The sequence below is a fragment of the Heterodontus francisci genome, chromosome 26 (assembly GCF_036365525.1).
Source record: "Heterodontus francisci isolate sHetFra1 chromosome 26, sHetFra1.hap1, whole genome shotgun sequence".
NCBI classification, from domain to species: domain Eukaryota; kingdom Metazoa; phylum Chordata; class Chondrichthyes; order Heterodontiformes; family Heterodontidae; genus Heterodontus; species Heterodontus francisci.
Window position 1 is genome coordinate 12,910,969 of NC_090396.1, and position 15,841 is coordinate 12,926,809.

General features: G+C 44.0%; 1 protein-coding gene across 1 annotated transcript in view; it reads left to right on the forward strand.

Annotated features, from left to right (window-relative positions):
* The window catches only part of tmem104 (transmembrane protein 104), a 246,945-nt gene extending 233,546 nt beyond the window's left edge, over positions 1-13,399 (forward strand). The window contains exon 9 of the mRNA XM_068057817.1: positions 11,374-13,399. Coding sequence (XP_067913918.1) covers positions 11,374-12,131 — 758 coding nt within the window. The 3' untranslated portion in view covers positions 12,132-13,399. The remainder of the gene's footprint in view (positions 1-11,373) is intronic.
* Positions 13,400-15,841: the final 2,442 nt, after the last annotated feature.

Here is a 15,841-nt window from a genome sequence, read left to right on the forward strand (position 1 = left end):
TGACTCCAGGAAATCTTGGCCATATTTTGACTTGAGAACTTGATAAGTGATGTGATGCCAGTGACTTGCCCTGATTTGGTGATCCTGGTGGCTTGCACAGGCTTTTTTTTCCCAAAATATACTTTATTCATAAAAATCTGTTTTAAAAAAAAAATACATTACCTGTTTCAAAAAGCACCAAGTCAAAAAATACAAACCGTGCAAAGGAGGTTCGTTTGCTTCATTACAATCATGAGTTGCCTCACAATCCTTCCATTTCACATTGGGGCGGCGCAGTGGTTAGCACCGCAGCCTGACAGCTCCAGCGACCCGAGTTCAATTCTGGGTACTGCCTGTGTGGAGTTTGCAAGTTCTCCCTGTGTCTGCGTGGGTTTCCTCCGGGTGCTCCGGTTTCCTCCCACATGCCAAAGACTTGCAGGTTGATAGGTAAATTGGCCATTAGCAATTGCCCCTAGTGTAGGTAGGTGGTAGGGAAATGTAGGGACAGGTGGGGATGTGGTAGGAATATGGAATTAGTGCAGGATTAGTATAAATGGGTGGTTGATGGTCGGCACAGACTCGGTGGGCCGAAGGGCCTGTTTCAGTGCTGTATCTCTAAAACTAAAACTAAACTAAAACATTTGTCATGCCAATTACATTTTTACACTTTACAGCAAATGAAAATTTTCCCGATCAGTTTGAGGAGTTTCCCATGGATCCAGCCCCTCAGTTCAGCTTGGTGGGGGGACCTTACACTGTGGTCTTTCCCCATTGAGCCTTTGCTGCGGCTGCCCCAAGCTTTAGTGCGTCCCTCAGCACGTAGTCCTGGACCTTGGAATGTGCCAGTCTGCAACATTCGGTGGTGGACAACTCATTGCGCTGGAAGACCAGCAAGTTCTGGGCAGACCAAAGGGCGTCTTTCACCAAATTGATAGTCCTCCAGCAACAGTTGATGTTTGTCTTGGTGTGCGTCCCTGGGAACAGCCCATAGAGCACAGACTCCTGTGTTACAGAACTGCTTGGGATGAACCTTGGCAAAAACCACCGCATCTCTTTCCACACCTGCTTTGCAAAGACACGTTCCAGGAGGAGGTGGGTAACTGCTTCAGGCTGTCCTACTGATACCAATGGTTTACACTTTTTATAAAAGCAAAGTACTGCGGATGCTGGAAATCTGAAATAAAAACAAGAAATGCTGGAACCACTCAGCAGGTCTGGCAGCATCTGTGGAGAGAGAAGCTTCTCTTTCCACAGATGTTTACACTTTTTGTTGTCTTGCGATCCTGTGCATTTTCTCTCCTGGTGATGCCAGTGGTGCCCCTTCATGGTCCCAGTGACAGATCCCTGTTGAAGGAGGTTTCTTCAGTATTTAACTGGTGGTGTACCTGCCCTGGGAGTGTTTGATAGTGTAGAGGGAGCTTTACTCTGCATCTAACCTGTGCTGTGTTTGAAAAAAAAATGCATTTATATAGCGCTTCTCATGACCAGTGGATATCTAAGTACTTTACAGCCAATGAAGTGCTTTTGAAGTATAGTCACTGTTGTAATATAGGAAACGTGGTAGTCAATGTGTGCACAGCGAGCTCCTACAAACAGCAATGTGATAATGATCCGATTTGTTTTTGTGATGTTGATTGAGGGGTAATATTGGCCAAGACCCTGGGAATAACTCCCCTGCTGCTCTTAGAAATAATGCTATGGGATCTTTTACATCCACCTGAGAGGGAAGATGGGGCCTCCGTTTAATGTCTCATCTGAAAGATGCCATCTCTGACACTGCAGCACTGGAGTGTCAGCCTTAATTTTTCTGCTCAAGTCCTGGAGGGGGATTTGAACTCAAAATCTTGTGACTCAGAGGTGTGTGTGTTGCCAACTGAGCTATGGCTGATGCGCAGATGGGACAGTTTAGGAAGTGGGAGGTAAAGGAGTGGTGTGCAAGTGTGATGGTCTTCGAGATGGAGTAATTTTAATTTGCTGAATGTTTAAGTACCTCTGATATTTTTTTCCTATCCAATATTGCTACTCCCTCTTCCTTTTACTGTAATATTGGTAGCATCCTCTTCTCCAGTGAAGACAGATGCAAAGTACTCATTTAATGCCTCAGCCATGCTCTCCACACTACAAGATCTTTTTGATCTATCAGTCCCACCCTTCCTTTGAGTATCCTTTTATTCTTTAAATATTCGTACAATACTTGTGTTCCCTGTTATGTTAGCTGCTAATCTATTCTCAAACTGTCTTTGCCCCTTATTTCCTTTTTTAGTTCTCCACTGTACTTTCTGTATTCTGCTTCTATTGTGTTGTGAATCTGATATTATATGCCTCCTTTACTGTTTCATTTTAATATCAGTTTCTTCAGTCATCCAGGAAGCTTCAGCTTGGATAAGCTTCCTTTCTCCTTTGTGGGAATCTTCTTAAAGACTTCCCATTACTGTTTTGCCTGCTAATCTTTGATTCCAGTCCACTTGGGCCAAATTCCTTTTTAAGTCACTGAAATTAACCCTTTTCCAATTGAGTCTCTTCACTTTTCATTGTTCCTTGTCCTTTTCTACTTTAAACCAAGGTTATATTTTAAAAAGTGCTATTACTTGATGCTGGTGAATGGAGCTTACTCACCTGAGCAGAACACAAACGCCTACTGCGTGTTGCTGGTGTCGGTCTTTCCCAGTATTTGACATAAGCAGCCATTCCCTCCTGCATCCATACCTACCATGTGGCACCAAGAGAAACCATTGTCTCCCTTGCATTTGGTGTTCTGGTCAAATCCAGCCAGCAAGCTCCTCGATGGCTGTATCTGTGGGTAAAGTTATCATTTGATGTGGCAGCGAATGAGGAAGATGTCCCGTTTTGTTCCATGTCTACATGGAATTCATTCATCTGAGTCAGGCATCAGCATTGGTATTACTGCCCTTGGGCTGGAGAGTGGGAAATCAGTCAGGCTTATCTTCCGGCAAGAGCTGCTAGATAGAGCTGTCTGGGTTTGTGTGCCCTTATCCCTCCCTGTGTGGCGGGATGAGAGTTGAAGGTAGGATTATGCTCAACAGTGATGCCCCCATGGTCAAATATCCTGTTGACAATTGAATGTGAAGAAAGAGCAGTTGGGTGATGTGTCAAAGCACCTGTCTTTCTGGGCATACTGCAGCTTCAAGAGAGGAAATAAAATAAGAAAAATCTGAAACTGAGGATTTAATTGGATATAATATATATGAATCGTAACTTTTGTTAAATAACCTGCAGCCAGTGTAATCGACCTCCTGTTTTTTTTTATTATAAGAGAGTTGCAAGTGAAATAAATTACATGTCTGGCCATCTATTAAATTTTAAAGTTACTGTGAAAATATCCTTTATTTTGCATTGCACACCTTATTACTTGAGTTAAATCCCAATCATCCAGAAACACTAATGCAAATAGGATTTTCTTTTGACTGGAGAACTGTTAAGTGTGTATGGCATTTGTCCTAGAAGTGGTAGGGTGTGCTGGCTCTCTGCCACTCTTTGGAATGGCTTATAGTTTTAGATAATGAGTGAATAATGCCTTTGAATTCCTTTGACGATCAGAGCTATAAATCATTTTGCAATCTATGCGTACATGGTGCCATGACACATTTCTACAAGAGGCAATGTCATTACAAGTTATGAGCTTCAATATCTGGGAGGCTGTTCCAGGGGGAATGGAGCATTTAGATTCCATGATCCAGGGAAAACATGGAGCATTCAGTACACTGTTGGGTGATAAGCTTGGAGGAATGAATCTTCACAACTTCGAATTGAAAAGGGAGTTTTGGGAGTCTCCAGCACAGAATGTTTCTTGTGACTTGGGATTCACTGCAGCCCAGACTGTTGAATGGAATTCTCCCCCCTCTCTCAACTGGGAAGGATACTACATAAATCTGTGTAGCATCAATCTGATATCTATGATCTACTGTTCATGCAAAACAACAACAATATTCTGCACTTGTATAGCATCTTTAGTGTAGTAAAACAGCTTAAGGTGTTACACAGGACTGTAACCAGACAAAATTGATACAGAGCCAAAGGTGACATTAGGACCAAGGAGGGAGAGGCAGAGAGATTTAGAGAGGAAGATTCAGAGCTGAAGGTCTAGATGGCGGAAGCATGACTACCAATTGTGGGATGCAGGACGTAGTGGTGGACAAGAGGCAAGATTTGGAAGAACAGAGTGTTATTCGAGGATTGTAGGGCTGGTGGAGGTTTTATAGATAAACAGGGTAGAGGCCATAGAGGGATTTGAACACCAGGATGCAAAATTTAAAATAGCCATTGTTGGACCAGGAACCAATACAGTTTAGTTACTGGTGAGTGGGACTTGGTGAGAGTAACAATACAGGCAGCAGAGCTTTGGGAGAACTAATGTTTGAGAGTGAAAGATGGAAGGCTGGCCAGGAGAGCATTTAAAAAAAAAAAAAAAAAAATTGTTTGGGGGATGTGGGCATCGCTGGCTAGGCCAGCATTTATTGACTATCCCCAATTGCCCTTGAGAAGGTGGTGGTGAGTTGCTTTCTTGAACTGCTGCAGTCCTTGGGGTGTAGGTACACCAACAGTGCTGTTAGGAAGCGAGTTCCAGGATTTTTACCCAGCAACAGGGTCATTCTCAGGTTGGCAGGCTATGACTAGTGGGGTACTGCAAGGATCAGTGTTTGGGTCCCAGCTATTCACAATCTTTGTCAATGGTTTGGATGTGGGGACCAAATGTAATATTTTCAAGTTTGCTGATGACACAAAACTAGGTGGGAATGTGAGTTGTGAGGAGGATGCAAAGAGGCTTCAAGGGGATTTGGACAGGCTGAGTGAGTGGGCAAGAACATGGCAGATGGAATATAATGAGAAATGTGAATTTATCCACTTTAGTAGGAAAAACAGAAAGGCAGAGTATTTCTTAAATGGTGAGGGGTTTGGGAAGTGTTGATGTCCCCAGGGACCTGGGTGTCCTTGTTCATAAGTCACTGAAAGCTAACATACAGATGCAGCAAGCAATTGGGAAGGCAAATCCTATGTTAGCCTTTATCACAAGAGGATTTGAGTACAGGAGTAAAGAAATCTTGCTGCAATTTTATAGCGCCTTTGTAAGACCACACCTGGAGTATTGTGTACAGTTTTGGTCTCCTTATCTAAGGAAGAATATACTTGCCATAGAGGGAGTACGCAAAGGTTCACCAGACTGATTTTTGGGATGAAATCAAAATACTGCAGATGCTGGAAATCTGAAATAAACACAAAGTGCTGGAAATACTCAGCAGGTCTGGATGCATCTGTGGAGAGAGAAACAGAATTAACATTTCAGGTCTGTGACAAATCAACTGATGAAAGGTCACAAACCTGAAACGTTAACTCTGCTTCTCCCTCCACAAATGCTGCCAGACCTGCTGAGTATTTCCAGCATTTTCTGTAATTTTTGGGATGGTGGGATTGTCCTGTGTGGAGAGATTGAGGAGGCTGGGCCTGTATTCTCTGGCGTTTAGAAGAATGAAAGGTGATCTCATTGAAACATACAGAATTCTTACCAGGCTCGACAGGGCTCCCGCAGGAAGGATGTTCCCCTGGCTGGCAAGTCTAAAACCAGGGGTCAGAATAAGGGTCAGGCCATTTAGGACTGAGATGTGAAGAAACTTCTTCACTCAGAGGGTGGTGAATCTTTGGAATTCTCTACTCCAGGAGATGGAGGAAGCTCAGTCATTGAGTATATTCAAGACAAAGATCGATAGATTTCTGGATATTAAAGATATCAAGGGATATGGGGTTAGTGCAGGGAAATGGTGTTGAGGTAGAAGGTCAGCCATGATCTAGTTGAATGGGGAGCAGGCTCGAGGGGCCGAATGGCCTACTCCTATTTCCTTTGTTCCTATACTCCAATATGTCCTACCTTTTCTCCAACTGAGGATTCTCCTCTACAGTGATCACGGCCCTCAAGTGTCTGTCCAATATACTGCGCTTCTGCTCTCACCCCTTCCCCTCCCTCCCAGAGCCACGAGCCTTGACTTCACCTTCCACTCTACTAGCCTCCACATTCAGTAGATCATCCTCTCATTTCCACAACCTCCAGCGTGATCCCACGACCAAAAACATCTTCCCCCTCTTCCCCACTTTCAGCTGTTCCCTCTGTGACACCCTGGTCCACTCTTCAAGCATCTTCCAACACCCCTTCCTGTACCCATGCAAGTGTGGGAGATGTACCATCTGCCCTTTACCCTCACCCTTCCCACTGTCCAGGACTCCAAATACTCCTTCCAGGTGAAATAGCAATTTACTTGCACTACTTGCAATTTAGTATTTGCTGCGTGCAATTTTGTCTCCTTTACATTGGGAAGACCAAAGACAGATTGTGTGGCTGCTTTGCTGAACACCTCTGTTTCGTCCACAAACTTGATGGAGCTTACAGTTGCTTGCCATTTTAATTCTCTGTTCCACTGCTCTCTGATCTCTAAGGTTTTGGCCTCTTATCCGCTAATGAAGCTCAACGGAAGCTCGAGGAACAGCATTTTTGATTAGGCACTTTGCAACCTTCAGACTCAGCATTGAGTTCAACAATTTTGGATCATAACCACTGCTCCCATTTTTCTGACAGCAGAGATGATTCTGCTCTTGCCATTTACAGCTGCCCTAGATCCATCTGTTTTTTCTTTACTTGTCCTGGTACTATAATCTTTTTTGACATTTAATATTTTGTTAGAAAAAGGTGTGCAAAAGAACTGGTGGAGAGTTGATGTTAAATCTATAATTTAAGAAGGGAGATAGCACATGTCCAAGGAACTAATGACCAGTCAGCTTATCGGTGATAGAGAAAATAATGTAATCCCTACTAAAAGAGAAATAAAAAAACATCAAGAAAACAAAAAATAATAATGAATAGTCAACATGGATTTCAAAAGGGAAAGTCTTGCTTGACCAATCTAATTGAATTTATTGAAGCATAACAGAGAGTAGACAAGGGTAATGCAGCAGATGTAGTATATTTAAATTTCCAAAAGGTCTTTGATAATCTACCATATAAGAGGTTGATGAATAATGTCAGAATATGCAGAGTCAGAATTTGCAGAGTCAGGGACACGAGACGCAGAATGGATAGGCAGCTGGCTGTAAGACTGAAAGAAGAAAGTAGGGGTTCAAGTAGCAGAAGGTGGGAAGTGGGGTCCCACGAGTATCAGTGCAGGGACCACTGTTGCTCACACTTTATATTAAGACTAAGATTTAGACTTTGCAATCAAAACACAATTTCTAAATTTGCAGACAACACCAAATTGGGAGGGATAGTCAGTACTGAGAAGGACTCCAACAAATTACACGATGACAACGAACTTGCAGAATTGGCGTGTAATACTTCACACTTGTGTTGGAATTAATTTGCCAATTGTATTTTGGTTTGAAAAATAAGGTGAGCACATATTACTCGGAAAATAAGAATCGAACTGAGGAAGAAGAGCAAAGGGATCTGGAAATACAGATACATAAATCACGATACATAATAGTGACGCAGGTTAACGAGGCCATAACAAGCAAACCAAACAGAGGTTTATTTCTAGAGGGATAGAATTGAAAAGTAGAGAAGTTATGTTAAACTTGTATTGAACCTTGCTTAGACTACACTTTGTGTACAGTGTACAGTTCTCGTCTCCGTACTATAAAAGAAAAACGTTGAGGCACTGGAGTGTACAAGATTTACAAGGATGTTACCAGAGCTAAGGTTATATGTATTAGGAAAGGATGAACCGACTGGATCATAGTCATAGAATTATACAGCACAGAAACAGGCCCTTCAGCCCATTGTGTCCGTGCCGGCCATCAAGCCTATCTATTCAAAGAACAAAGAACAGTACAGCACAGGAACAGGCCATTCGGCCCTCCAAGCCTGCGCCGATCTTGATGCCTGTCTAAACTGAAACCTTCTCCACTTCCGGGCACCGTATCCCTCTATTCCCATCCTATTCATGTATTTGTCAAGATGCCTCTTAAATGTCGCTATCGTACCTGCTTCCACCACCTCCCCCGGCAGCAAGTTCCAGGCACTCACCACCCTCTGTGTAAAGAACTTGCCTCGCACATCCCCTCTAAACTTTGCCACTCGCACCTTAAACCTAGTAACCCCTAGTAACTGATTCTTCCACCCTGGGAAAAAGCTTCTGACTATCCACTCTGTCCATGCCACTCATAACTTTGTAAACCTCTATCATGTTGTCCCTCCACCTCCGTCGTTCCAGTGAAAACAATCCGAGTTTATTATTTATTTTTATTTTTTATTTTATTCTAATCCCATTTTCCAGCACTTGGCCTGTAGCCTTGTATGCAATGGCGTTTCAAGTGCTCATCTAAATACTACTTAAATGTTGTGATGGTTCCTGCCTCTACCACCTCTTCAGGCAGTGTGTTCCAGATTCCAATCACCCTCTGGATGAATAACATTTTCCTCAAATCTCTTCTAAACCTCCTGCCCCTTACCTTAAATCTATGTCCCTGGTGATTGATCCTTCCACGAAGGGAAAAAGTTTCTTCCTATCTATGTCCCCCATAATTTTGTATACCTCAATCAGGTCCCCCCTCAGCTTTCACTGCTCTTATATTCTATGTCTTGGCTAATAAAGGCAAGTATGCATTCTAACTACCTTATCTACCTGTGCAGCTGCCTTCACTGATCTATGGACAAGTACACCAAGGTCCCTCTGACCCTCTGTACTTCCTAGGGTCCTACCATCCATTGTATATTCCCTTGCCTTGTTGGTCCTCCCAAAATACATCACCTCAGACTTCTCTGGATTAAATTCCATTTGCCACTGCTCTGCCCATCTTACCAGCCCATCTATATCGTCCTGTAATCTAAGGCTTTCCTCCTCACTATTTACGGCACCACCAATTTTCGTGTCATCTGGGAACTTACTGATCATACCTCCTATATTCACGTCTAAATCATTAATGTACACTACAAACAGCAAGGGTCCCAGCACCAATCCCTGTGGTACACCACTGGTCACAGGCTTCCAATCACAAAAACAACCCTCGACTATCACCCTCTGCCTCCTGTCACTGAGCCAATTGTGGATCCAATTTGCCAAATTGCCCTGGATCCCATGGGCTCTTACCTCCTTAACCAATCTCCCATGCTGGACCTTATTAATTATTATGGGTCTTCTATTTTTTACCGTTGAATAAAGAAGGCTGAGGGGTGACCTACTAGAGGTTTTAAATTTTGAAAGGTTTTGATATTGAATACAGAGAATATTTCCATATGTGGAGAAGAGCATAACAAGAGGCATCAATATAAGATAGTCATCAAGAAATCAAATGGGAAATTCAGAAGAAACTTCTTTACCCAGAGAGTGGTGAGAATGTGGAACTCGCTGTCACACGGAGCAGTTGAGGTGAATAAGGAGAGGCTAGACAAGCATATGAGGGACAGTGGAATAGAGGGTTAAGTTGATAATGAGAGGAAGTTTGATTGGAACAGAGATGCCAGCATGAACTGGTTGGGCTGAATGACTTGTTTGTGTGCTGTATATTCTAGAATTCTATGTAGTTTAATCTCCTCTTTCCACCCTATCTCACACCCTCTCTTGCTCTTTCATCCCCTCCCTTCTTTCCCTGACATTGCTTGCTTAAAACCTGTTGGTCAGATAAAAACATAGATACATAAAAAATAGGAGCAGGAGTAGGCCATTCGAGCCTGCTCTGCCATTCATTATGATCATGGCTGATCATCCAACTCAGTAACCTGTTTCCTCTTTCTCCCCATATCCTTTGATCCCTTTAGACCCAAGAGCTATATCTAACTCCTTCTTGAAAACATACAATGTTTTGGCCTCAACTGCTTTCTGTGGTGGAGAATTCCACAGGCTCACCACTGTCTGGGTGAAGAAATTTCTCCTCATCTCAGTCCTGAAAGGCTTACCCAGTATCCTTAGACTATGCCCCCAAGTTCTGGACTCCCCCACCATCGGAAACATCCTTCCTGCATCTATCCTGTCAAGTCCTGGTAGAATTTTATAGGTTTCTATGAGATCCCCCCTCACTCTTGTGAACTCCATTGAACATAATCCTGACTGACTCAATCTCTCCTCATACATCAGTCCAGCCATCCCAGGAATCAGTCTGGTAAACCTTCGCTGCACTCCCTCTGTAGCAAAAACATCCTTCCTCAGATAAGGAGAACAAAACTGCATGCAATATTCCAGGTGTGGCCTTACCAAGGCCCTGTATAATTGCAGCAAAATATCCCTGCTGTTGTACTCGAATCCTCTCGCTATGAAGGCCTTTTTTACTGCCTGTTGGACCAGCATGCTTACCTTCAGAGACTGGTGTACGAGAACACCCAGGTCTCGTTGCATATTCCCCTTTCAGTTTATAGCTATTCAGATAATCTGCCTTCCTGTTTTTGCTACCAAAGTGGATAACCTCACATTTATCCACATTATACTGCATCTGCCATGCATTAGCCCACTCACTCAACTTGTCCAAATCACCCTGAAGCACCTCTGCATCCTCCTCACAACCCACCCTCCCACCCAGTTTTGTGTCATCTGTAAATTTGGAGATATTACATTTAGTTCCCTCATCTAAATCATTAATATATATTGTGAATAGCTGGGGTCCTGGCACTGATCCCTGCGGTACCCCACTAGTCACTGCCTGCCATTCGGAAAAAGATCCATTTTCCCTACTCTTTGTTTCTTGTCCGCCAACAAATTTTTTATCCATTACAATACACTACCCCCAATCCCATGCGCTTTAATTTTACACGCTAATCTCTTATTTGGGACTTTGTCGAAAGCCTTCTGAAAGTCCAAATAAACCACATCCACTGGCTCCCCCTCATCAACTCTACTACTTACATCCTCAAAAGATTCTAGTAGATTTGACCAGCATGATTTCCCTTTCGTAAATTCATGCTGACTCTCTCCGATTCTACCACTGTTCTCTAAGTGCTCTGCTATAAAATCTTTGATAATGGACTCTAGAATTTTCTGCACTACTGACGTCAGGCTGACTGGTCTATAATTCCCTGCTTTCTCTCTACCTCCCTTTTTAAATAGTGGGGTTACATTAGCTACCCTCCAATCCGTAGGAACTGTTCCAGAGTCTATAGAATCTTGGGAGATGACCACCAATGCATCCACTATTTCTGGGGCCATTTCCTTAAGTGCTCTGGGATGCATACCATCAGGCCCTGGGGATTTATCGGCCTTCAATCCCATCAATTTCCCCAACGCCATTTCTCTACTAATATTGATTTCCTTCAGTTCCTCTCTCTCTAAGCCCTCTGTTTCCCAACATAAAGGTCATCAACCTGAAATGTTAGCTTTTTAACGTGGATTACCTGTGACTTGTTTTGTTCTACAATATATTAAACTGATGTTTATTTTCTGACTGCTCTCTCCCCTTGCCTTGCAGCTTTTATAATCATGATCATTCTGGCTTTGATCAGGATCAGTAAGGGTACAGGAGAGGGTCATCCCCCTATTGCGAACTTCTCTGGCATCCCGAACCTGTTTGGTGTGTGCGTCTACTCCTTCATGTGTCAACATTCCCTGCCCTCGCTCATTACCCCTATCAGTAAGAAGAAGCACATGAACAAGCTGGTCATGGTAGACTACGTGCTCATCCTGGCCTTCTACAGCCTTCTGTCCTTCACTGCCATCTTCTGCTTCAGTAACCTGAAGGACATGTACACCCTCAACTTCACCAGCGATTGCAATGTCATCAGTGTGCCCTTCATCCGCTACTTCTTGGGACTCTTCCCCGTTTTTACAATCAGCACAAACTTCCCAATAATTGCAGTTACGTTACGCAATAACTGGAAAACTGTCTTCCACAGAGAAGGGGGAATGTACCCATGGCTCATTGACCGAATCATCTTTCCACTAATTACCATCGTTCCTCCCATACTGGTGGCATTCTGCACCCATGACCTGGAAACTCTGGTGGGCATCACTGGTTCTTATGCTGGTACTGGCATTCAGTACATCATCCCTGCGTGCTTGGTCTACTTCAGCAGAAAGGACATTGGGCTTGTGTTCGGTAATGATGTTCAGAATAAGTACAGATCTCCCTTCAAACATATCTTTTGGGTCGTCTTTGTGTTGGTGTGGTCAATATCCTGCTTCATCTTTGTAACAACCAACATTGTGCTGGCAGAAACCAAACCCTGATTCCTTGCACTGTCAGAGAGGAGGCCTAGCCCTCTTCATCAGGCTCAAAGCCCTGATTTTCTCCTAAACATCACCAATTGTCTTTCTTGTGGCAAAATGTGATAAATTCCCAGCGAACTGGTTTTAAGTATTCACTACATCATGCTATATGGTTACGGTTTCCAAAATCTACATACGAGTCCTTTTTTAAAACCATTAAAAAATTATGAATGCACTTCACTTGTCGGTTTGGAAATAAATGGTATCAGATTTTTAACTCTGATGGTTTATAAATGAAGTGAGCTGCCTCTTGGTATCGTGTAACACACCCAGACACTGGAGTGATTCTTGACCCGTCCTCGTCTCCTCACACAGCCTTGAAGATGGGGCCGTTAAAGGTGGCCTGTCCCTCGCTATCCTGCCTGAGGAATATTCTTGTAAATCTAAACAGTTTTTCTATAGTTGAAAAATATTGATGACAATCAAATAACAAGGTGACTGCAAACATTACAGTCATAAAACTTTGGATTGTAAAAGCTGCTGGAAATGGCTGAGTCTGTGAAAACATTTGGTGGATTTCTGCAGGATGAACGACTTGTAACTAAATTGATATCAACCTGAGTGACGCTGCTGGATGCCTCCTGCCACATGGACTTGCCTGAATTTGATTTGGTTGTAATGGGCAAATGTTTGTTTTTTTCAAAGAATGCACAAACTCTTGTATCCCTCAGTTGCTGACTAGACAGGCTGTATAGGCTGCTCCTGGTGCACTCTGCTTGGGTGAATTGTATAGGTCCAATTTTAACTCAGCTCATATAGCAAATGCTGCTGTCCCCACTGGGTGCACAGTCTCTGGCCCCATTAATCCACTCCTCACCTTCTCTCCAGTGCCTTGTACACTAGTGAGGTGCCTTGTGCTTCATATTTACTCAGTATGTCCAGTTGTGTCTGTTTTTAAACTCACTCCTCCCTTTAGAGATACACAGATGTCTGAGAAAGGGATGGGATGTTGACCCTGTTAGTTGTTTCTCTGCCCAGACTGGGCTGTACGATGAGCAGTGCAGGCAGTGGTGGGATCTCATTCCAGTCACCAGCCTCTGCTCTCCATCTTGTGCAATATTGTCTTGGCCTTTACACACTAACTGGTCTCCAAAAGCTTCATGTTTTGTGTGGGAAAGATATAAGAGGAGCTGTAAATGCTGCATGTGGGATTGTGAAGGGGAGACGGGTTATCGTATTGGGTGCTGATAGACACACTGTATATTTGTGCATTCTCTGCTATAATTGTACAGTAAAGTGTTTGAATCCAAGTGAACTGAGTGAACTCTAATCTCTTTCCTGCCCTTTCTGTCAATCGTTATGGACTCAACTGGCACTGACAACCCTGATCTAGCAAACTGGTTATTTGGTTTTTTGCTTTCATTTACCCTGCAAGTGTCCCAAGTGTCTCTGGGACCCAAAAATACACAGGTTAACAAATAGCCAGGTAAGGGCAATGATGATGGCCTAGGAAAGCCACTGAGAATAGAGGGTCCTTAACATGGTTACGCACCCTCATATATAGAATACCAAGACATTGGATCTGGGCTTCCCCGGCTTCTATCATCATATATACTGTGTTAGCTGGTTTCTGCTGGCATTGAGGTATTACAGCTGACCTTGTTCCCCTGCAGTAAGTGGAGGAGGGTTTTCCATTACAATTCCTGCTCCCAATCTCTGACCAGTTCCCCCCACTCCTGTAAAGTATGTTTGCAGCCTTTTGGACAAAGGATTAAATTGTGATGAAGGTAGGGCCTCAATGAGAGTGGTGAGGCATTCTGTATATTAATGATTAGGTAGATCGAGTTTGGTCAGTTCTGTATGCTGAAGGATGATATTGAGAATTGTGGAGCATGAAATGTTTTGGGGTGTCTGCATATTGAGGGTCAGCTGCATGGAGTAGTCGGGGGAGGGGCCTGAATATTGATGGTTGAGAAGCTCTGGGAACGTTTGGGCTGGGTCTCTATATTGAGGATTGACAGAATTGAGAATGGTCAGGGTGGTGGGGTGGTCTGCACATCAATCATCGAGAAGCACTGGGAATGGCCTAGGGTTCAGTATATCAAGGGTTAGCAAGGCTTTGTGTGTTGTGGGTGGAGTGTCACTATGGAGGGTTTAGCAGCACTGGGAATTATCAAGTCTGTATATTGAGGGTTGGGCAACACTGAGAATGGTTGGCAATGTCTGTATATTGAAGCTGGGCAGCACTGGGTAGTCATGTCGCTGCCACGGTACCAAAACGGTTCTTATCAAAGACACAAATGACATCCTATGTGACTATGACAAAGATAAACTATCCCTCCTTGTCCTTTTGAACCTGTCTGCAGCCTTTGACGTGGTTGACCACGCTATTTCCCACCCCCCCCACCTCCTCCAACACCCCTCACTACCTTATTCCAGCTGGGTGGGACTGCACTCGCCTGCTTCCATTCTCATGTATCTGATCACAGCAAGAGAATAATCACCTGCAGTGGCTTCTCTTCCCACTCCTACTGTTAACTCTGGTGTTCCTAAAGGATCTATTTCCCACCGACATGCTGCCCCTCGGCAATGTCACCCAAAAATGCAGCGTCAGTTTCCACATGTATGCTGGCGATGCCCGTTCTGACTCACCGACACTGCTCTCGACTCCTCCACTGTCGCTAAACGATCAGACTGCTTGTCCAACATCCAATACTAGATGAGCAGAAATTTCCTCCAACTAAATATTGGGAAGACGGAAGCTATTGTTTTCGGTCCTCACTCCAAATTCTGTTCCCTAGCTGCTGACTCCATCCGCAGTCTGAGGCTGGACTAGACTGTTCACAATCTTGGTGTCATATTTAACCCTGAGATGAGCTTCCAATCACACATCTGCGTCATCGCTAAGACCGCCTATTCCCACCTGCATATCATTGCCTGATTCCGCCCCTGCCCTAGCTTATCTGTGGCTGAAACCCTCATCCATGCCTTTGTTACTTCTAGACTTGACAATTCCAAAGCACTCCTTGCCAGTCTCCCACGTTCTACCCACCGTAAACCTGAGGTCATCCAAAACTCTGCTATCTGTGTCCTAACTTGCACCAAGTCCCATTCACCTGTCACCCCTGTACTTGCTGACCTACCGTGGCTCCCAGTTAAGCAAGGCCTCGATTTCAAAATTCTCACCTTTGCATTCAAATCCGACCATGGCTTCACTCCTTCCCATCTCTCTAATCTTTTCCAGCCCCACAAACACTCTGCGAAATCTACAGCTTCAATTCTGGCCTCTTGAGCATCCCTGATTTTAATCATTCCCATTGGTGGCCATGCCTTCAGCTGCCAAGACTCTGGAAGTCACTTGTTTAAACCTCTCTACCTCTATCACTGTACTTTAAGACTCTCCTTAAAACATACCTCTTTGACCAAACTTTCGGTCATCTGCCTAGGAGTAACCCACAGGCCGGGAGAGGGGCGGAGACACAAAAAGCGGGCCGGGTGCAGAAGCAAAGCGGGGCGAAGCAACATGAAGTGGGCCAGGACTGAGAGTCTGAACCGAACGGGAGAATGAAAAAAATCTGACGCCGCAGGTCAAGGATTCACCTGGGTTGAGTTTTAGTCATAGAGAGTCAGTCATACAGCACTGAAACAGGCCCTTCAGCCCACCAATTCTGTGCCGCCCAACAACCACCCATTTATACTAATCCTACATTAATCCCATATTCCCTACCACA